The 24,286-nt window shown below is 45.1% G+C and overlaps 1 protein-coding gene across 1 annotated transcript in view; it reads right to left on the bottom strand.

Moving 5' to 3' along the window:
- The window catches only part of LOC119395986 (glutamate receptor ionotropic, kainate 2), a 226,119-nt gene that overhangs the window by 3,898 nt on the left and 197,935 nt on the right, over window positions 1-24,286 (bottom strand). Inside the window, exons 9-13 of the mRNA XM_037663016.2 lie at window positions 12,133-12,246; window positions 9,626-9,832; window positions 3,499-3,878; window positions 2,131-2,329; window positions 875-1,100 (exon numbers count right to left, since the gene is read on the bottom strand). Coding sequence (XP_037518944.1) covers window positions 875-1,100; window positions 2,131-2,329; window positions 3,499-3,878; window positions 9,626-9,832; window positions 12,133-12,246 — 1,126 coding nt within the window. The remainder of the gene's footprint in view (window positions 1-874; window positions 1,101-2,130; window positions 2,330-3,498; window positions 3,879-9,625; window positions 9,833-12,132; window positions 12,247-24,286) is intronic.

The raw sequence follows: 24,286 nt of genomic DNA on the forward strand, positions 1-24,286 counted from the left end.
TGAAGGGAAGCTTTAGCTCCAAGCCACAATGTAAATACCGGTGAACAGTGAAACAGACACCGATTTTTATGTCCTCAACCCAAGCACAAAATTCAATTATGTGTGCTGCACCGAAAAGAAAGAATTCAGAATTCACCTATCTTGGGAAGTTCTTTTCTTTAATTTGATCCTTTGTCGCCTATACAAATTGCAACCTCCCAAAATTTCTGCAAAACAAATCTATACAGCTTACACATCTGTAGCACGGAATCTCTGCCTGTGACGACGAATTGCAATTCTTTAAGGTGCAGGCGATAGTCTATGTAAAACGGGTAGACCGTGTTATACACTCCGCTAAAATATACCATTAACCTAATAAGGGTATTTTTATGACGGCCATCTCAAAACGCTTCTCAGCGTTTGAACACAGCCATGTAAGCTGCAGATCCTCACTTAAACATTGCCCACCACAAATCTTCTAATCAATGTGCTTTCAGAACTTGAAACGTTTGAAAATGTGCTGTATTCCCAAAACTAATCCTCCGGTGTCTCTTTTTATATTTACAGATTTCAGGCACTTTTCATAAACAATTACAAGCTCCATTATTGGACTCCTTTCATGCAGTCACTACAATCGTAAAAACATTACTGCGTCGTACTCGTATACGAAGAAGCGGCACTCAGGAGTTTTCACCGTGCATCATCGACGTGATTGCTAAGAGCCACATACAAGCGCCGTAAGCAGCTGGCGCCATGACTTTCCCATCCGTTCTCAGTCTAGTACACTTGCGCAAGGACGGCAATACTGTCGTACGTTGCGTGTAAGCAAACAAAAGCGAAAAGATGCATAAGAGAGATATGTAGGAGCTCTTTCTTTCGCAGGCACGTTGTTCACCTCTGGGCAGAGCGAATCCATATCCCTTCGAGTCGAGCGGGCCCCCAATCTGAGCCAGCTGGCAATCTCTGTCTGTGAGATACTCGATGGTTGCTGCCTCCATCAGGAATGCGTAGTCGCCCCTTCGGACGCGCTCCACGCCGTCGGCGGTCGATGACGCCATGGAATCATCGCGGTTGTTCGACATCACCGTCCACATACGTTCGTAAGGCTCCAGTTTCGACTCCTGCGGTTGGCAGTGAAAGGAACGACAGAGTGTTTCGTTCAGTGGCTCCGAATTGGTAATACCAGATAGCATGTGCAATGTAATTCACTGCAATACAAATAGCGCAATTAAATTTAAGAGCCGGGTTTTTATAAGCGGGTGTACGTACGTCATAGCGTAGCATTTGGTCCCCGCATCTAAAATTGTGAATGGTGAGAGCTGATAAGCTGGCCTACAGTAATGTCCTGCATACCACCAGCACACTACCGGATTAACGCGCGTGCAACCAGCGCCCTGCCTCATGTAAGCTTGTGTAGCCTAATGTCGCCTCATGTAGGCTTATGATGGCTAAAGTCAGCAAGGGTTAGTTAATATTGACTAATGCTTATGTCTGGCGTTGTTTAAATTACCACTAGTGCAGGTTGATGCGAGCTAAATAATAACAGATAATGGCTGAATGGATGGCGGCTGATGTAAGCCAGTATTGGCTATGTTGGCCTAATTGATGGTAATGGCCGGGTAACAACATTTTCCTCGTTCAACAACAGCTCAATTATTCTTTTGCATATACACTGGCAGCAACCTGACGAGGTTACGCTTAATTTTATTTTCACAACTTTGATGAGATGCCTGAGTGTCAACAAAGGATTCTTATGTCGATCATGTACATCTGTCATGAGCTACGCCCTTGATCTTTCTGTTCCGATAGAGCGAATGCTTTTGGCTTTACGATGGATTTATTTGCATCTATGGGACGCTCTTTGTATGAGTACCGCTGAGGTCGCCAATTTTCGTCATTGCTGAAATTCAGCGCATACGTGAGCTGCGTAAGCCCAAACCTCCAACTTGACTTCAGTTTATGTAAAGACGTTTTCTGCTACCACATTTTTTGGCAGTCAAGACGCCACTTTAGTAACTTCACCTGTAGCTCTAAATAAAGTGATCAATAAGCGACCCTGCTGACGTACACGGGATTGTTCCGAAACTTACGTGATATCATGATTAAGAGGAAAAGCAAAAATGAAGCCTCAGGGAATCTCCGTCAACTTACCCTGAAAAACGTCTCAGTTGAGCCCGAAGACATACAGCCGTACTTAATCTTGGACTGCGCAGCCAGGTCGTGGACGTTTTCTATGGGAAACTGGAGCTTTTCGTTGACCAAAAAAGCAGCCATGTTGGCGGTGTAGAACGAAACCATGATCAGTGAGAACACCCACCAGCTGATAGCAATGAGTCTCGTGGATGCAGCCCTGCAAACATGTTGGGAAAACACAGGGATGGCAGGCATGGTGCTTCATATGTACCTCAATAACGCGTACTAGAACTTATTGAGAATTTAAGAGATACGTTCATCTGTTTCCTAACGAGCAACAATAAACAATCTTGTGCATAGGAGAATGCACAGGATTGGAACCAGATACCTGGCACAATTCCACGCTCTAACAATTGCGGCTATATGCTTTCTTTTGTCGCTCAATAGCTTTGAAATTGATCATAAATATTGGTTTGTGTTTAATACTTTCTCCTACTCGCGGTACTATAGCCTCCTGAGTACCGGCTATGGGGCATTGTCCAATATATTGGACAACTCGTTGACGTCAGCTCCAACCCCAGCACCCACTATTTGCCGTCGAAAACTATTTTTTAGTTTTTTTCAACGTCTAGTAGCGTCCTCTCTCAAGTGCGGGCAAAATCAATGCAGCGGCGCGCCTGGAATACCAGTCTAAAATGGCAGCGGTCAGCAGTGGCGTGTTCTACGGCCGCAGACGTCAAACTACGTAATTTGGCTTGCATTTCTGTAGTTTGTTTGCTTGCTTATCATTTTTCAGTACCTTATCATTTTAAAGTAGCTTTTAAGTACGTTATTTTCGCCGTGTTATTTGGTCCTGATGCCGAATATATCGGACATCAGGACCAAGTCAAGGCCTGGTGTGCAATATATTACGCATTGCACCACATACAAACCCCAACTTTTACTAAGCTAAGCTTTAACACTTTTTGCCTACGTGATCTATTCGAGCTATACTGAACGTTCTGAAAAAAATTCCTTCACCTAACTTTAACCCGGGACTCAGGCGGATAGGAACACGCACAGACCGTGTCGCAGCGTACATTGCACGTGCGGCTCCTTTCTGTATATAGTGATAGTTTTACGTCTTTTTTTTTTGTTACTAAAGAGAGGGAGAGAGAGAAAATAAAACGAGAGAAAGGCAGGGAGGTTAACCAGAATTGTAGCATCCGGTTTGCTACCCTACACAAAGAGGAGGGGGAAAGCAAAAGAAAGATGGAAAGGAAAGCGGAGAGAAGAGCAGGCGCGCGATAAAAGAAATCTTACTTTTTCTTACTTAATATGTGCTACACTCTGGGTTATACTGCTCGCAATGCCTGCGAAGAATAATTTTCTCATCTCGAAGCTTACCTCGGGCTGGTTTCACAGCTTTGGAAGAGGAGCGCTGCCGTTGCGTACCAGAGGCTCTCGCCAAGCCCCAGCGCATTTCTGGGTTTGTCCGCGCCCGACGAGCGGTCGCAGTCGCACTTGGGACCGTGTCTCGGCACGTGCCACTCGGCGGGGGCCATGCGTGCCGCCAGGTGCAGCATCAGCGCTGCGCCCAGGTATGCTGCCAGCAGGCAGAGCCACACGTCCAGGGACAACGGCAACAGGAAATAGAATAGACGGGACTCCTGCACCGGTCTTCGGTACAGGATGCCGATGCCGGTGTGCATGAAGGGCAACGTGAAGTCCACGGCATGTGAACGAGACACCGTGATGGTGAGGTCCCCAATGGCCAAGTCGGCTTCCTGCGTATGCATGTATCCTCCATTTAGCTAAGCTTTGTGGGCGTGAAGAAAATTAATCGAATGCGGACACGCATATCACTAGTATAGGTTTACTGCATCAAAAGCCTACGCTCGAAAGCACACGTAGCCTTTCTTTTTAAAGACGATAGTCTTTCTTGGGGAATTTAAACGCAGAAATTTTGGTCTGTCTTTCTGTCTGTCTGTCTTTCTGTTTGTCGGCACGTCACTCGATTCAGCCACCCGGCCAAAGTTGAACCACTTGCCCAAGGGCCAGCCATCTTGAACGGCTGACTAGGTTCATACTTGCGTACATTGTTGATGAAAAAGCAAACATTACACATATCTGAGGCGCAACATCACTAGGTAAGTATTAGGTGGTGTGTTCCTGTATTTGTTTCTCATTTATTTCAATACTGCTACACTTTATGGAGAAAGTAACTGGTCGGCATTAGCAAAAGCAAATACAAGAACAATAAGTTTGTGCAAACAGGCAATACCTTCTTAACCAGCGTAAATAATAATGGGTGCTGATATTGGCATATGAACAAAATTTCGTAAACGACATGCGAAAAAAAGCATGTACTCGTAAAGTGTTACTTGACAGAAAAAAATAATTTTCCGTACATAGCGCTTGTGTTGTATAAGTGAGGCGGTAAATGGAGACGTAGCCGGCAAATTATCACAAGCAAATGATCATAAAGTATCTTTTCGGAACGTTATGCAACTGGAGGACGAAAGTATTTCCCAGCCAGCTAAACGTGTATGCTATTTTAGCCTTTCATAGAGGATGACATGCCCTTGCTCGTTGCAGTTCCCGATCGCGTTTCCCTTCCATTCATAGAGATGTAGTGATCGAAAGAGACCGATCGAATACGGCTTGTAAAAGCGGATATTACGCAGTCTTTCCTCATCAAAATTCCCGAGGTGGCTGCGTGATGCACTCTGAGAAATGTGCCTGCTATTGCGGATCCATACGCGCTGCTTGCGCAATTCCTACTCCCCTGATTTTTAGCTTTTTTCCCCATACACTTCATGCGATGGCTGGTGAACCGGGCTTGCACCTGGCTAATGTGTCTACCTCTTTATATATTCTTTGTTACGTTCAACGTTTTCAAGCCTTGAGTATATAGGCATATGAGGCAAGGGACCCAGTATTATTACAAAAGGGAAGTCTAATTTCAGATGGCGATTGATGATGACAATCTCTGTATTAGTTCTTATGGTCAACAACAACACGCATTAATACATTATTTACACACAATCAAAGAATGTCCAACAGGAAATCCCTCTGAAGCGAACATTTCGGCAAGAGCGCTCGTCTTGGTCAGGGCAGCAACTGCCTTCCTCCACAGCGTGATGAGACATTTGGAAGGCATTTACGGCCCTAAGGAACACAAATCCTCTGCTTGTAACGATAGGTCCTGCAGCATTCCCTGCTTAAAGGGATAATAAACGCAAATATTAAGTCGACGTTGATTGTTGAAATAGCTTTCCAGAAGCCCCGTAGTGCTTGTTTTGTGCCAACGAAATTCTTATTTTGAATGAAAATCTCCGTTTAGTGGTCCGCACAGAAACGAACAAGCAGCATTTTATTACGACTTGTGATCCACGGAAGGTTCTTTTTTATCGCAACTAGTTTGATTGCTAGTGGTTAATTGTACTGGGGACTCTTGACGTCATCGGGATATTTTCCAAAATGTCGCACTCGTGGCGCACATCGGGTCCAACATTTACCTGAATTTCTCGATTAGTAGATTACTGCTGTTGATACTAATGACGTTTTAGACATTCTCACGCACTGACCTTTCACTCTCATATAAGTTGTTATTGGCCTTTGGTGTCCCTATTGCTCTTCGCATCCAGATGTTAAACTTGACAACTTCATTTGGTTTGAACTTCATTTGCTGAAGTTAGCACAATGTCAAGTCACGAAGAGCTGAGCATGCCCTCCTCATCACCTCTCTGTTACATTTTATATTTCACCGTTACGTTGCTGTGATTGCCGGACTCTACACGCGCAAAATGGTTCCCATTACATGAAATATCTCGCGCAATCTACTGGTAGGATTTCACGCAACTATTAAACAAGACCAATGATCTGGTTACGTGTAAAATTCTTCACAAAACATTGAATCCTAGAGTTCATTGCTGCTACTCCGATGAGCTTCGGAATAATCACCAGAGTGTGCTAGTTAACGACAGATTTCGTAATAAAACGCAATTTCTGTTCGTCCTCATTAAGCGCTGTTGGGAAGCGCGAAGTTGCCGCGCGCCTGCTTGCAGCGCGTGAAGAATGAGCAAAACTGTCAAAAAATGCTCGCGTCTCCATTTTTATGCACTATCGGCTCAGAACAACGAAATGTTCCCTCAGAAAAGCGGTTCTAAAGAAACACAAGATCATTAGTGAGGTGTAAAGCATGGGTAAATAGATTGACAATCCAGGAACTAATGGTGCATCTTGGAAAACGCTAACGAGTTTCAAACATCGCATGTTTTTTTTTGTTTTTTTTTAGAGGGGGTTTATGTTGGGTAAGCTTGCGCTGTTTATCTCGCACTCGCAGCGAGACATTCCTCGTAAAGCAACAGAAGACGGGGCAACGCGAAACCTCTCACGCTAATACGATAAGGGAGCATCAAAGGACTGGGTACTCCGAAACGAGAACAGAGCTGGAATAGAAGCACAGTGAAAGGAAGTACCACTAGCTTGTTTTCAAAAGGCGAACACGCTAACACGTCCCGCTGGAGTTAGAGCCCGCTGAACTGCCCGCTGAACTGCGAAGGCAAAGATGGGGATTACTAAAGACAACAAAATCTCTTTCGGACGTGTTTGGCTTTCTCGAAAGTCCTGCTCGTGGCAACTTCTGTATCAGACTAGGTGTTTTCCTTTAAGCTTAAACGACAGCACTTGACTTGCAAACGCACTTTCAAGTAGTTTTCTTAAACGCATTAGACTGTGTCAGTCCCTTGCAGTGCTCAGCGCGTGAGCATTGTTTGGAGGAGGTTCAGGTCAATTATTCTAACCATTATGGTTAATTAAGCAATGAAAAACGCCGGTCCATTTCAGTAGATATCATGGAATTGCCGCCTCTTTGTTAAAAGCGTTATACAACGCTTTTTTCTGCCTCCTCGGAAGTTCTCTTGCATGAGCCGCTGCACTGTAGGGATGCGTAATGCTGAATTCTACGCTATAGAAATGAATCTTGATTCGAGATTTGTAGTGTCTAGACTCTATATACACAGCCCTATCATCCACTGCTGAATTCCAGATGGTTCCGTTGACAACGTTACCATCCGTTGCCCTGACCACTGGCGAAGAGCGAAAAGCGCAGAAAGGCATTGTATTGAAAAATGTATGGTCAGGACATACTTGTCCGAATGCAACAACCGTGCGAGGCACCAAATGCAAACAGCAAACATTTGTGCAAGCGTTGGAGTACATCAACCTACAGTATACCCAATGTTTCTATGAACAACGTCGTTGCATCTATACTGACGGCTGTGCAGCAAATGACTAATCTACATAGCTGTATAGACCCTGCAAGTACCATCAGTATATTCGTGAAATCCAGGGTTAGAGTAAGAACAGCAGAGAATTAAATCTTCAAGGAGCCATTTAGCTGCTGGATGGTATTTACAGGCTCATGCTTCATTGTTATGCTTAAATTCGCCAAGCACCCACTGGCACATCTAAACCTTCCTGTGCTGCACACTATAGCTCGAGAGTGGCTACACCGTCTCACTAAAGAGTAACGGGCAACATTCGCACAGACTACGCTACTTTGTCAGCACCACATCTCTACAGAGTTACTCATCCACACGCATTTCGCTACACACTGATGCACAGTGTATAGCGAAATGGATATTGTGTTTTGCGTTGCATGGTGAGCACAACCTACCATGTGTGTCTACTAAAAACAGCAGCGTGGACCTATAAGCACTCCCTACACTCTTAATCAGGTCCTGGTTCAATGCTGGGCATATCCAGGAAATCAGACGAAACATTTCCGGTTTCCTGGCTAAGCACTTTAAGCGGGACCTGATTGCGATTATAAGCTATGTGCGAATTTTGAGTGCAATATGCCACAATAGGCCCAATAAGTTGTTCTAACAACGGATTCCACTAAATGTCATTGAACCGAAAAAAAACTTCCTAATTAAAATCAAAGAACGCCTTGCCTGCAACCTATCGGGAGACACATTTCTCATAGCCTGCGGTAGCAGGCTCTTTAATCTAGAAACAAGAGTCATAATGTAAAGCTAAACATTAACCGAAGACAGTAACCTCGAGCTTAGATGTGTTCATGGCTCGTAGAGGGGTGCTGGATGTATCTTTTACACAGCGAACGAATTTTTAAAATTGATTATAGACATCAGTCTCATTAAAGTACTTTAGTTTGCCGAGTGTTGTAGTGTGCATTCTCCACGCTCTATATATGTCATGGATTGCTTAATAACTTGATCACACAAATCTGTTGTATCATGCTAGGCGCGCCGCACGCAAAGGTCGCAAGTGTTGATTTGACCACCTGTCACTGTTTCTCTTTCGCAGAGACCAGAAAATGAGCGAATGTGGTAATGCGATGCTTCAAGGACTGCGTCTCGTCACGCGGGAAATTATTTGTTGTTGCAATGGCCCAGTAACTTTGTTCACACTTAAGGGACTTCTGGTTAATTATGCAGTTGAGCATTTTGGACTCGACCCAACATATTTTCATTGCGGAATACATATTTTTAACTATGCGTTGAGCGCCTTGTCCGGAATAAAGCATTGTCTTGCAGTCAACAGGCATCTGGTTCAATAACTTCTCTGGGGCTCAAACACTTTAATGATTGTAGTTTGCGTACTTCATTGCTCCGTAGTTTGGGTTGCATACACAAAGTATTACAGATGCCATGTAGAAAAGACGTAGTATGATATGGAAATGACAGTGTATAGGCAGGACATTAAGTGAAATTTAATCGTGAAAAGTTCAGATCGAAACTCTGTTCGTGAGGCATTGTGGGCGGAGATATTTGGACCGGAACAACGGACAATACCACGGACCATACTCACTGAGCGGATTAATTTATTAGAAGCACCTTGTGAGGAGCTGGTAAGACCCCTCTGTTTCACGCTTAGTGAAGCGTTACAAGGCAGACCGACATTTTTGTGTGAATGGAGGGGTTGTGTTCGTCACGTAAGCGTATCAGGAGCGGCAACTACGCCAAGGTGCGTAAAGGTTCATCAGAGTGTCGGGTAACGTCGGCACTCGCGTGGGAACGCAGACGTCAACGTCGGGGGGAGATGGACTCTCCGGTGTGTCGGTGTGCCTGTCATACGCAGCGTTTGTGGTGCGTTCCCCGGACATCAAGCCGTGATAGGCTATAAGAATGTGGCATATGCATCTGTGTATCAATATTTTTTATTAATCACTTGAGGATATGTATATCAGTTATGCTATAAAAGCAGTACCCGTAACTCGCACAGGAGTTGTGAAGGGAGCCCTCATATCATATTCTGTCATACAAACACTAGAGCGCGTGAGAAAAGAGTATGAAGGCAGAAATATGTATATTTATTTATTTATTTATTTGTATATTTGTTTGTTCGTTCGTTTGTTTGTTTGTTTGTTTTTATAATGCGAGCACTTTACGAACGGCCTGGTTAAGAGTCTCAAAACCACCCCATAAGGAATACAGGCGGACATGTTGTTTTACTAACTGGGCGTGGTCTGATACAGGTAGTCATGCGCCGTGTCAGTACTTACCCTGTCCATGACTTCTCGAATGATACCACTCCACTCTCCACGTGAGTTGACCATACCGTAGGTACCGTCGCGCACGAGCCGCAGTTCGAAGCGGAATCCGAGCAGCAGCGCCATCTGTCTCAGAACATCGACGCAAAATCCGTCCAGCCTCTCTTCTCCCGCTGATGTCAACTTCGAGTCTTTGCGCAACACAACGTATGGCTCACTCTGCGCAACGAAAAACAAAGCCAGGACATCTCGTAAGGAACGGGGACTTTGTTTGCGTTCAAAACAACACGTATATCTTAGATCAAGAAACTGGGAAAGCTAAATCGCGTAGAGAGTAAAGTTTTCGCACAATTCCACAACTGGTTTTTCTGATGTCGAACATTCCCATTTGCAGATGTGCAAAAAAAAAAGTTACTGCAGAAGATAGGACGCTGAAGCTGTGCATGAGATACAACTATCTGCGACACAAAACTAGTGCACGTAATTATCTGATGCAAGGGCTTCGCTGTGATTACCATATTTTTTTCTAATACAGCTTTCGTGCAATGTGTTTTCGTGCAGTCAATTTTAACTTGCTGCAGAATAACCAAACAACAAAAAAAACTGATGTCCCCTTCATTTACCACTTTATCCTAAGCACGTTACTGATTTGACTAATAAGAACCTTAACGGAGGTAAATATTTTGCTGGTGCACATTATTACATTTCTCTTAATTATTTTTCGCCTCGTTTATGCACCCTTATTCTTCTACACTAGCTGCCGCACACACATGTAACCAGTATATCTATAATATGCAGAGTCCGTTTTTGAGGAAAGCGCGCCGCATTTGTGCTTCCCTGAAGGACAGAGCGTGGAAAACAGACACAAAAATGAAATCATTACACAAGAGTCTTCTGGTGTCTTGACACCGCAGTCTTGTGTCCGTGTTTGCACGCCCTGGCTTTTAGAATGAATATTTACCAACTAGCTCAGCTCTCTGTTATTCCAACCTCCGCTGAAACTCTTTTGCCGGCGTTGACCTTGATTAAGCTAGAAGGCCGGATACGTGCAACGAGGAATTTTTGGGGGGGTTTGTACAGGGACGACTACAGCTATCGCTCCAACAACACCCGATTTCAACGGAACTTTCTTGGAACCATGCACTCTGCCATTTGCCAGAGAACCTCAATAAAGGTGTTTCAGAGGCTTTTACTGCATGACGCGACAGTCCAGAGCTAAAATGGGAGCGTTTTAAACAAGCGTTCAAGCAGTGTACCTTAGCCAGCTTAATCGCGTTCTTTCGTTGATGGCATTTACGCAGATGTTCGAGTTAGGAAACACAGAACTTAATGTCGCACAATGGGTGGCGCCTGTTTTATTCGCATATAACAGTCCTCAAGGATAATTATATGTCACGCTTTCGTTCCAAGACGTCATTACCCTCCGTTATCCACGTCGTCTAGCTAGAGAATAACAATAAGTCCTACAGAGAGACCAGTACTTCGATGTGCTGCAAAGTCTTTTGCACTCCTAACGGTGCTGCTGTACCCCACAGTTAACAGCATCGTTCCCACGGGGAAAAGATGAGAAATGCTGACAACGAAATTTCGAGTTAGTAATGTGGCGAAATGGGCTAGTAGGTTCATTTTGAGTCGGTGATGCGCGTATGGCAAGGATAAGTTACAAGGAACACAGGGAACAATTTGCACTCGTCCAGTTAAACCTGGGTCCTGCGTTATTTGTAGTGTGTTCTTCGAATTGTTACCCTTCCATAAGCGCATCGCCACGCAGACATTTTGAGTTATTTTGCGCCGAATTTTTTTACAAATACGCAGGATTTTAACTGCCGTACAAGACGCAGGAAGCTGAGAGAGATGAAGTGTGCCAGATATGCTGTAAACAATCGTTGCGACAATGGAGCGCTTTACGTCGGATATGTCACACCGCGTTCAGCCAGTGCTGTGTCATAGTAGCTGTGCTTAGAGGTATCTGTCGTGTACAACACGATGCTTTAACAGCTCTGTTTAGCTTAACCGGGGTATTTAAGTAAGGCGGCATTGCAAGGAATGATCATTCTCAAAGGTACAAAGTGTTTTACTGCCACAACAGAACCTCCAATCGCTGAATTCTCAAAGTGATCGGCTGTTTGAAAGTGCCTGGCGGCTATTTGAATAAGTGGAAGCTTGAAAGCTTTGTTAAGGAACTATGCCCGTCTAGTAGCCCTCATAAGGCTGCATTAACATCAATAGAGCTTGCTCAATTTTGCCGAATAAAGCTTAGGACTACATCATAAGTAATGTGGCGTACAATCTGTACCACGCAGTCAGCATTTGCAAAGAAGAAATCGTTTTACGGCAACTAAAATCACTGGTTTTAACTTCAGCTCATTGTTACGTATTCGCATGAATCACGACATATTGATCCAGATTAAAAAGAGCATATTGGAACGTTGTATTCGCACGTAAATCAACTGCTACATCCTTAATATACCACACTTATGGTCACAAAATAAAAGAACTGTGGAAATCTGAGTACGCACCACGATGGTAACGACGCGCAGTGTTTTATTCCGCAGTGTGTGAGCTACCTCCTCGTAAACCTCGCTTTGATTCTTGCTGTAGTGGACTCCGCTGCGCTCTTCCCAAGTGCCAACCTGGAACAAGCCATAAAAGGGAAGAAAAGGGAAAATTCTTTTAAGTACAAAGAAAAACACCTACAGGAATAGGGGCATATCTTTTCCAATTTGAATTGTCTTAGTGTCGCGTGTGTGGTTTAAGCATTCAACCTTGCCAGCAGGTACCACTCAAGTCATGGTATGTGGGACTAGCTTTGGGGCCGCATATTTTGTAATAAAAAGTTAAATCGTGCTTAAAAGCACCTAAGTCTTAAAAGAACAAGGTATGCAACACGTAGAACATAGAACCGCGACATAGCTACACTTGGAAGCACAGTAGAAGTTTTCAAGTGACGTAGTACGCGGAATACCCTGTGCGCTTCGCCTGGTCAAAATATTTCGTCATGATAAGTGCCTTTGCGCGTCCGCATATTGTCAAGATAATTAATTTCGGTCTTTAGCATTTTTTCAGTTTTCTTCTTTTTTCCCGGCATGGTTTCACTTGTAAGCGATGTGCTCCTTCCGCCCGCCTTGACCAGCATGAAGAAACATATATTGTCCAAAAACAAAAAACGCACATGACCTCTTATGCATTCGCCAAAGACGACCGACGGCGAAAGCCACCTTCTACTTCTTTTTCTTATCCGTCAATTGTATTGATTGCCATCACCCCTCCCCCCTCCTGAAGCTTTCTGTACCTCACCTTGCGTGGCAGTGCCGGCGGGTTCGGCCTATCTTTAGCCAAGCAGCGGTATTATGTGATGACGTCATGACGGCATCAGACATTCTGGTGATTCTAACAGCATGATGACGTCATCTGTGAGCACGTGACTTTCGGGACAATTCATGTTCATGACGACGGCCGCGTTTCTCTTTCGTGAAGCATCTGGGGGTTTCGCCTTAATTAACAAAGCAGAAGCGCCTGAGTACGTGATAATATCCTCGAGCCGGCAACCCTGACTGATTATTCCGTTCCTTCGTGTTGACCCCGACGGTTATGTGTCGCTTTCATGAGGCATTTAAGGCTTTCGCCCAAACCTGACTAGTTCGTCATTAGTGCTGACGCTGAAAGTCATGTTTGGCTTTCATGAGGCTTCTAAGGCTTTCGCCTTAATAAACAAGGCTGGAGCGCATAATTCAGTGTCGATATTCTTGAGCTGTCAACCCTGACTGACTATTCCATTCGTTCGCGTTGACCTCGACGGTCATGTGTCGCTTTGAAGGGGCATCTAAGGTTCTCGCCTTATTAAACGAGGCAGGAGTGCATGAGTCAGTGCCCATATCCTTCGGCCGCCAACCCTGAATGACTATGTCATCTTTTTTAAAGTCTACTCTCAGCTTAACGCACTGTAAGCGAGACGTCTAATATGCTGTGCGAGGTAAGGTAATCTAGCGTGGAAAAGAATATCTTTACCAATTACACATCGTTCATTCACTAGCGCAATGTGAAACACAAAAAGGAAACGTTGCAGTGTAGCGACAGATACATGTGTGAATGAACTATTAAATGCATGGAAACGTAAATCAAATGCAGAACTACTATAGAAAGCAGTCGATGAGTTGTTAGAAGAATTAACTATATAATGGCGCGAAAGCGCAAGCACTGAGAACAGATTATCCGTCGGCTTGGTGTCCCATTATGCAAATGAGCAGACATGCACAGATCTCAATGCCGTGAGTAGCTCCCAAATTACAGTGAATAAAGCAGGGGAAGTGCGGATCATGTCCACGTTCGTGAATGTCAGTTCAGTGCGTGTTCACGTTTATAAACGGGGCTTGTGGAAACGATAGGAGGACGTCTGCAGTGTATGAAATCTACAGGGGTGCTATGCAGGATGGCCCGAGTTTCGCGAAACTCGGAATCTTTCCGAGCTCTGGCGACACCCACCTTTGAACGAGCTAACACTACGAAAAGGTCAAATCCACCCCTCAGCGAGCATTTGTTACGGTAAAAGGCGGCGTCAATCAAGGGCGGTCGACAAAGTTGGGTGGTGTCTTCAATCCAGAAGCATCTTTCATTTGTTCGCCGTTTCACTGAGTGTAGAAGTGCACCCATGCAAGAAAAGTGTCAAAAACTGTTACGGACGATGTTTTTAACACGAAAGTGTTTTATACCGAGACTTTCATGACGTATTTCCGTCACGGAAATACGTCTGCAAAATGAACGCCGTCAGATGGCAACGAAAAAACTGTGAGAAAACGTTCCTCCGAGAGGAGTCGAATCCACGACCTCTCGGCCCGCGACGATGGCTGGTGGGCTTTTAGCCCACTGAGCTACCACCGCACATAACGTAGACTACATGAACGCGTCTTTTACCTTTCACACTTTCCTCTCAGAGTGCTCTTGGATGGATACTTTGAGCGTCCCCCTTATAACGTAGCGGTGTGCCACCAGGATCGAAAAAAATGTCACAGTTTCGCCGCAAGGGCGAAGCAATGAATGCGATAGCAAGAAATTGGAATGTCATACGAAGAACGAGAAGCAGCTTGATACTTGCAGCGCGCCGCTGAAGCACAAAGAAAGACACCCGAAGAGACCGCACAGCCATGTACAGGGCAAGCAAGAACTAACAAATGTCGCAGTTGTTACGTCTTTTAGCACGCACTGCAAGCGTCGAAAATGCAGAATCAGACGCTCTTAGATATTTCTTTTTCTTTTAAACTGCGGCGCATGGCGTGACCCCCTGCGTTTCCTGCCACACGGGGGCGTCTGCTGCAAGGTTTAGGTACCGAGGGTAGATACCGAGGGTAAGTGAGTACAAGTACCTCGGAGTATGGGTAAATGAGGGGGATAGATAGATGAAGGTACAAGAGAAAGCATCGGTAGCAAAGGGAAAGAGGAATGCTGCAATTATGAAGCATGGAGGTTTATGGGGATACAATAGGTACGAGGTGCTTCGAGGGCTGTGGAAGGGTGGGATGGTCCCGGGGCTTACATTTGGGAACTCAGTGGCGTGCATGAAGTCAGAGGAAAATTCAGGAATGGATGTAAATCAAAGGACTGTGGGCCGCCTCGCGTTGGGCGCTCATGGGAAGACGACAAATGAGGTTGTAAAGGGTGATATGGGATGGACAGGCTTTGAAGTGAGGGAAGCTCAGAGCAAAATGAGATTCTAAGAGAGGCTGAGGAAAATAAAGAAGAGTAGATGGGTAGAGAAGGTTTTCAGGTATTTCAGCCTTAAACAGGCTGCACTACTGTATTTACATGAGGTGTACATCGCTCACACCCATATTTACACTGATGGTTCAGTTAAGACTGCACACTCAACCGCTGCCGTAATAATTCCTGCAAGAGCTACCTCAATACAGCTCAAAATGTTTCACGCAACTTCAACTACAGCTGCTGAACTAGTAGCGCTCCGTGCTGCTCTTCAATTTGTCATGGAGCAGACACCTAATTCGTGGTCGATCTTCTGCGATAGCAAAGCAGCCCTCCAAAGTCTACCCTCCGCTTTGCGTCATGGCTCACATGAGCAGCTCGTCGGGGAAATTAGGCAAATCCACCATGCAGCAATAGAAAAAGGGCACCAAGTAATATTCCAGTGGCTGCCTAGTCATTGTGGAATTCAGGGAAATGACCAAGCGGACGCAGCTGCCCGATCCGCTCACGACGGTGTCAGCAGTATCACCATTCCCCTCTCAAGATCGGACGCCGCAAAAGAACTTCGTGTGCTAGCCCGTCGTATAACGTTGAACTTGTGTAAATCATCGACATTTACAAGTGCACGGCTGCATACCTTGGACCCTGATTTTGAATTACGCATCCGGTCCAGCTTATCACGACGTGACTCCACCTTGCTGGTCCGTCTATGGCTGGGAGTGGCCTTCTCAAATGCATATTCCTTTATTATTGGAATGGCGGAGAGCCCGTCATGTGAAGTCTGCGGGTGCAGCGAAACAGTCGCGTACCTTCTTTGTGAGTGCACTCGCTTCAGCTCCGAAAGAGCGGCCCTCTCAGCCGCACTAGGCCAGCTGGACAACCGCCCTCTCACGGAGAACAAAATCCTAGGGCCCTGGCCTACCCGGTGTTCAGCACGAGCCGCTCTGAAGGCGTTGTTGCGGTTTCTCCAAGCAACCGGACTCAATGTCAAACTGCGACTGATGGAAGAAAATGTTGCTGTGTAGTACTTGGACTGCGGTTATGACTTCGTTTTGGTTTTTTTATTGTTGTTGTAGTATTTTCTCGCGTGCTGTCGTCACAAAGTCTTCTTCTTCTCTTTCATTCTTTTGCATCCCCTTTCCCCTTCCCACGTGCAGGGTAGCAAACCGGAGACTGCTTCTGGTTAACCTCCCTGTCTTTCCTTTCTCCCTCTTCTCTCTCTGTATAGAAAAAGCGTTGACACGCAGTGGAGAAAAACAACTAGGAGGCTCACCAGTAAATATACGGCTAGCAGTGCGGGCGATATGGCAACAAGGAGCATTAAGCGGAAGATCAGAGAGGCGGAGAGGACTTACTGGATGGCAGCGATGGAAAAGAAGCCGGCTCTGAGTAACTACCGGAAGGGAAAAAAACGAAAGAAGGAGGGAAAGGTTTTATGATAATTCAACGGGAAGCGCTTTACTGTTTGAAGCAAGGTCGGGCTGCCTTAGAACGCGTAGTTATAAAGCGAGATTCAGTAACGAAGAAGAACAATGTACATACTGCGCGGGGAACTAAGGAAATGATGGAACATGTACTGAATAAATGTGGCGATATTCACCCAGGTATATGTGTGGGCACGGGTATACATGAAGCATTGGGTTTTAGGGACAACAATGGAAAGCTGAACACGTCCGCGATAGAAATAAGTAAGAGACGGTTAGAGTATTGGTGGCAGAAAAGCAGAGATAAAGTACAAAAATAAATAATGGGGAAAAATAAGGTCATTCTGCCTTAAGAGGCAAAGAGATGGACCGTGAATTTATATTTTTTTGTATAATAACATAGATTTAATCAATGTAGATAAGGTATTAGGCCAACATGAAACAAGGAAGTTTTTTTCTTTTTTTATCGAGCCTGGTGGCAGACATGTCACCGCCACGTTGTAAAGGGGACGTTCATAGCATCCATCCAGCCATCCATCCAGGTGTGCCCGGTGTTCTTTGCTTTTTTTAGGGGCGAAACTCCTTAAGGCGGCACCCGTTCGTCCCTCGTAGTTGTGCGTAACCAGTCGTAACGCTAGTACCAGATCTTGACCTCCAAGGTGGTGCCGGTGGGAGATTTTTCCTGTGCGCTGTTGAACAATAAAAAATTCGCAGCGTGCGCGTTAACTAAAAGCCGAATTCTTCTGTCTTTCATTCCCCATTAGCAGCCATTGGCATGTTCCAGTAGGAAACGTTAGAAGTAGAAGTGTAAGTGTTAGCTAAAAGCCGACTTCTTCTGTCTCTCATTCCCATTAGCAGCCATTGTTTACCTCCAAGGTAGTGCCTGGTGAGATTTCTCCTGTGCGTGATTAAACAATAAAAATTTTGTTCAAAACGCCGTTGATGGATGAAATAAACCAACGGAAGACGCCAGATGTTTTCTAAAAGCAAAACGAAAGAACGCCAGATGTTTCTAAAGCAAAACGAAAAGACGCCAGCTGCTTAACGAAAGACGCCAGATGTTTCCTAAAGCAATGGTTTTCTAAACAATGAAAATTCACAGCGCACATGTCAAATTAAAGTGAGCTGCAAGTCGTCATAGCTCATCGAACCTTTAGTGTAAACGCGCCCGATCTCACGTCGGTGATGATGTACTGGGCAGAATTCACGGAAGATTCACGGTTTACCGATGAACCTCCGCAGCTTCGCCCACTCATCATCATTCACTCCGTGGATATGCTGAGATTTTTTTTTCTTCCACATCACGAGTGGGTACAGAAAGGGGCCACTTTGTCATGAGCATCTCAAGGGCAGTTTTCAAACTGAAAGAAAATTAGGAGCGTTGCGTCTGCAACTGTTCCCAATGGAGTATCAGACGCTCTTGGATATTTCTCTTTTCTTTTTAACAGCGGCGCGTGGAGTGACACCCTGCGTCTCCTGCCACAAAATGGCGTCTGATGTAAGGTGTGCCCGGTGTTCTTTGTTTTTTTTTTTCCTTTCACATCACGAGTGGGTACAGAAAAGGGTCACCTTGTTGTGCGCAACTCAAGGGCAGTTTTCCAATTGAAAGAAATTGAAGCACGTTGCGTGATAGAAAACATGCTCAAGCCCCTCCGAGATTTGCTTACCACCAGCGGTAGCTGGTGTATATAAATAGCTCGCCATTATTTCGCCGGCGCATGCATGGGGCATGGTTGAGTTGTCTAATGCAGCGGGCTGGTGAGCGAGGGGTCAATGGTTCGTATCTGCGTTCGGGTGCTTCGGAATTTTTTTCTTGTTTTATTTTTCGTTGTGCCTTTTATATATATATATATATATATATATATATATATATATATATATATATATATATATATATATATATATATATATATATATCGAGGACATGACAGCGGCGGCAAAAATCAGCCGAGAGTGGCCATATATTTGATATCGCAATAAATAATTTGTTCCTTCCGCCATTAGCTCCTGCAACGCGCCATTGCGTTCCCAATAGGGGAAGCGTAACGTCGTCAACAATTTCACACACCGCGAGGTGGCGGCTTTAGGCTAAGCCTCGCTTATAGCATTCATTCATATCGAAGAATACCTCTCCGACGCTCGCCTGCCAGTCGCACCGCGTTCCTGCTCCCCCTGTGAGAATAAACGGCCAGGCTAGAGGAAAGACACGACGCTCGTCGCGTTTCTCTTCGCGTTTCACGTGCTCTGAAGGAGTTCATATCGAGTATCGGTGTTTACTACGTGCTTGTTGCTGCCACCTTTGCGCGGGATTCACCATATGCGGTCTCCAGTGTATCTTGACAACTATGGCTACCGCCAGGGTTCAATCATGATCATGGGCTTTAGTCGTAGGGACACAGATGTGCCATTAGGCGTCAACGTGGGTATTTCCACATCAAGCGGTGCTATATCTCCCAAACAAAAACATACATTGTACAAGCTCTCATATATAAATGCATTATAAACAATCAACTACTTCTGTGACGAGACGTTTCACTTTTGTGTTACACCGATTGCTATGACGGAGGGACCATCCATCTTTTTAGAGGTACAGGCTGTTTGAATTCTTTTTGAAGCGTTTAATGTCTGCAGTAAGTATCCTTTCGAATACTCAGCAACGTGGCCTCTGAAGTTAGCTACGGGCGAGCGCCGTACAACATCACAGCCGGAGCTAATCGCGGAGGCCACGTGTGTAATCATCCTTGTTGCCCTGTATATTCTACCGCGTTTCTAGGCCGCTGCGTGCCCGCTTCGTTTTTTTAATCATCGTCTGCTCGCACCCCGAGCGTGCACCCGGCTGATTAGCTAATTGGCTGGGCGGTATACCCAGCTACTTGACTCAGGACATGCTATCACCAAGCTAATTCAACGAAGTCATGCTGAGAACGAGCTAATTAAGCCATGTATTACTAAGACCATGCTACTGAAGTCGTGTAAAGCCACGACCGAGCTAATTAAGACTCCACTAATTAACACAACGCGAATTCGTGGGCGCTAGTCAAAACCAACCTACTTAGGACTTTACCCACAAAGGCGTGCTAATTAGTATTATGCTAATTACGTACATAATAATTAAAACTTTGCTAATAAAAACCCGACTAATTAATGATGTGTTAAATAAGGTATAGCCAATTAGCACATCACTATTCAACATCATGTTGAATAAGACCTCCCTAATTAGTACCACCGAAACTGAGACCGAACTGGTGCGGTCTTCACTCGGAAGCAGACCGAGTAGACGAGCCACGTCAAAAGCTGGAAGAAGCTAGGTGATCACAAGCTCCTCCGATGGCTCCAGCCTTGCACAAGTAGCGCAAGCTGACCAAATGCTTAATAAGCAAAGCTGCTCTTTAGCGCCCACCGAGTGAAACGCTTGACAGGCACACCAGTACTAGCGAGTTTTTAGTATAGCGGATAACGGCAAACGCAAGGGTTTAGCGTTAGCGTTAGCGTTGCGTGCTCCTAACTGCGCATGGGCAGAACGTAAACGTAGCCCGAGCTCTTACGTACGAACGCTATTTCTGGAATATAGCGTTCAACTCTAACGCACGCAAGAGATCCAGTACGTAGGGCAAGATGGCGGTGCCTGTTGAAGCGAGAGCCGTCCACTTCGAATCTTTGTAGCCGTCGTCCTGCATTATTAAACTTATTCATTCCCTAATAATGTTCGTTTTTGATTTAGATTTCAGTAATGAAGCTTCGCCAACCGTGTACCCTCGTGAAACGTGCGAGGACAGCGGCCCGCGCCAATGGGATCCCGGACTAAGGATACCACTCACCGATCTTCTCAAGAACATGAAATAAACGTTTTATTATCTCTCTCTTTCCAAGATACGGCCACAAGTCAAGCAGATACATGTCAGGCTTCGTTTCCCTTCATGCCTTCCGCGGCAGTGCATGAATGTGACGCGTGATGCGTCCCAGCTTAAAAAGGCCAGGTAATAGGGGTCTTGAAGAATTCTCGAACGCGGCATGTCGACAGAAACCGATGTGTCAGAACTCAACACTTCTGCAAACGCGACATGGAGACGCAACAGTGGTGACTTTGGATCAGCTCGACTCGGTGGCGCTTTTGTGGATTCTAGTGCATTTAGTGGTTTTATATGTCTAGATGGCACTGTATGTGCTTGCGTTAGCGCTAGCGGGAATGCCTTCCGCTGTACTAAAAGACCAACAGTTCACACGCAGCGCGTTCCGTTTTAGCGTTAGCGTTGAGACGCACGCTAACGCTAACGTAAGCGTTTCCTGCTATACTAAAGCTCGCTACTGTGACAGTCCCGAGTTGAGCTGGGGCCTTTTCAAAATCAACGAGTTTGTAGCCTAGTTCTTGCGTCAATCAGTTCGATTGACAGACGCCCGCGGCAAAGATCGGGTCCACCCACCATGTTTGCTCTTGCCTAGGAGCAGTGCTCACGCTGCAACGCCAGCGAGCGGCACGGTTCATCTATGAGCGAAATCTCACAGACTATGCACACACGCACGATTAACTAACGATTATATCACCCCGTGGCTACGATGTCACGTATTCAATTTCACCGCGTGCACGATGTACCACTCACAGCCATGAAGCAAGCGCCCCTGCTGGCCATTTGGGGCGATAAACGTTACCATTTACTTGCTTGTGGAGACATTGTTTCTACCGATTCGTTACTGCACAAAAATCTTCAGACGTGTAATGTAACCCGCAGTAGCGTGTCCATTTACTTATCTGTAGTATTCGAGAGAAGCGAAATGAGCGGCACGAGAGTGCTGCGTGTGCACCCTTGTTCCCTTCGGGAGTGCAAATATCCGTACTTCAGGTGGGAAGAAAGAACCAGCCCGAAAAAGAACAAACGCCCACGAACACGCCTGTGGGAGGCGCGATGTTCAGTTGGCAAAAAGATAGCGCGACAATCACGCTGACGTCGCTTCACTGTTGAAATGTTGGCAGAGTGGTGGCACTCACGCATTCGCACGCGGTGTTCCTTTAAAAACCGCCGCAAATACCGCGCAACCGTTTGTGACGCCATGATCGTTCTTGTAGCCGTTTCTATCAAAGCTGCTATCGCGTGCTCCGCACTGTCTTCCTATCATGACTGCCGTAGTTCGAGCTCGGAACAAACTCGTGTTCTCGAGAAGCTCGGGCCATCCTGTATAGCACCCCAGATGAGGCACATCCAGTAAGCGTTGATACACCGGCGTCACAAACAAATCAGGCCGCTACAAATAAATAATTTCTTCCTGCAGCCATGGAAGACTGTAATTGCCTTCCCGAAGCACTTGCCCTTGAAAGGAATTAAAAAACAAGCGAGCAGTCTTTAAGTGAACTATTTGCCTATTACCTCAAACTAGTCACTTTTTTGTTCTCGTGAACATTTTCGTTGGTGTTGTATAGTAGAGAATATTGTTTTAAATTATACTCTGTACAGGACTCTGACCTATCGTTGCATGCCCGAATTAATGTCAGTCACTTACTACAAAATTTCTGTCCGTCTGGTATATTTTCTTTGAAATTATTTGCTCCATCCCCCTTGTGTTCTACTCTTTTCATTTTCTTATTGACCAACATAGACGCTGAAATCCTGTTTTCTCTTGTATTCTCTCTACATGTTGTTGCATACTTGGTTGTTTCTTAGAAGCATTTGCTCCACTGTTCGTTATTTCAATGATGATTATAACGATTATCATGAAACATACAACGAATGTTTCAGCGTCGCCAAAGACGTTTCAACACGCTCAGTGTGCAAATGTTTTATTTTAATACTGCTCGCTCATTTCCATAATCTAGGTTTTTTTGCAGCATTATACGGGACTCTACAAGCGAGAGCTGCATATACTATGAGCAATGCTTGTCCTTAGTGTTTTGTATGTGTATGTTTTTTTAATAATGAATCAGAACTGTTTATCCTTACTGCATAGTTGGCATTGAGCACACACTGGTTTTATGAAATATATTTGCTTGGTTACTGTCCAACCACTGGCGTCCATCACTCTGAATTCTATTTTCGCAATCTTTTCCTGGAATGTTATAACAGGAAATGAAAATGTACACCCTTGCCACTCTTAGGATCAGCTTCATATTTTCACTCTGCGACAATGTTTTCACTCAGCTAGCACTCTGCGACAATTTCGCAAACATAACTAGCTAGAAATGGTCAGGCAGTGCAGGAGTCGTTGCCAGATACTAAGTCAGTTGGCTGAGTCTGGAGATTTCAGCTATACATAGCAGGCTTCAGTACCATCGATCGATCAATCAATCAATCAATCAATCAATCAATCAATCAATCAATCAATCAATCAATCAATCAATCAATCAAATGTTATTTTTGCTGCAGGCAATAGAGCACATTGTCAGAGTGAAAATAGGGGACCAGAGGAAAAAGCTGAGTTTTCGCAGCTTGAGTAAGCTCTGGTCCCCCGTACAGCAGCAGTGAGAGCAGCACCGACCTTCTGCCATTAGGCTCAGGCCGCATTTGGAGAGACATTTACTAGGATATATGTTTTTTTTTTAAATACTGCAGCGTGTTATCTGCACACGAGAACGGGAATAATAAGATTAGGATAACGAGAATAAGGAATCAGAAGGTCCCTCGTCCTTTCCACGCGTTTCGGGGCTTGCTAGCTTTCACTTTAATTATTTCGTGCGCATTCCTTCCTTTTTACACTGTTTTTTACGAGAGGAAAAAAAATAGAAATTATCGGTAAGTTTTGCGTGAAACTTATCCATCGTGCCCCTCTATAATATACCAAGCCACAAAAGTAGTTGACTTATGCGTTTTCAAAAAAGAAGTACGTAAAACACACTTACAGCGGCTTGGGCCGCCGACGTGTGGAAAATGATGATAATAGAGAAACGCATAAAAAATACACCCCCACACCGCCTTGAAGATTGCGACCACAAAATTTTCCAGGCTCGCAGCAGTGAAACACTCAGAAGGTGAATAAGTTAAGAGGCACCTTTGCGAAGCGGCGAAAACACGGCCGGGTAGATGTAACGGGTTCGCGGGCGTGCAGTTTTCGTAAGGACATGCTTTGTGTTTTTGTGCGAGCTGCAGTGTGCAAGGGGGCGCAAGCGCCCGCTTTGTTCCCATTATCTCATTAGGATGCGAAGAAAGAAGTGGCCTGAAGTAAACTAACCCGACATTAGCGTTGCTATTATTACCTCGCCCATTAGCATTTAGGACACAGCAAATAATACTATAGAATCAACAGTGCCGTCGGTTTATACTTCGCTATACTTTGTATGTTCTTTAGCTTTAAAAAGTCACAGCTTCAGCGCTAGGGCGGATCCGTGAATGTGATAGCAACAAATTTGAATTTTATACGAAATAAGCCCTGGAGCTCTCTCCTCTAGCATAGGACCTCTCGCACTGAAACAAAGCATTACGTAACGAAACGCCGCCAAAGCAGTGAGCTCTGTTCGTGCTGCGCATGGCTTCAACAAACTTTGCGATGATAACAAAACGCGTATAAATTTATGAGACATCGGCTGATTCCCTGCTAAGATACGATGAGCACGACCGCAGGCGACCTTGCG

This window comes from Rhipicephalus sanguineus, chromosome 6 (genome assembly GCF_013339695.2).
Source record: "Rhipicephalus sanguineus isolate Rsan-2018 chromosome 6, BIME_Rsan_1.4, whole genome shotgun sequence".
Lineage (NCBI taxonomy): Eukaryota > Metazoa > Arthropoda > Arachnida > Ixodida > Ixodidae > Rhipicephalus > Rhipicephalus sanguineus.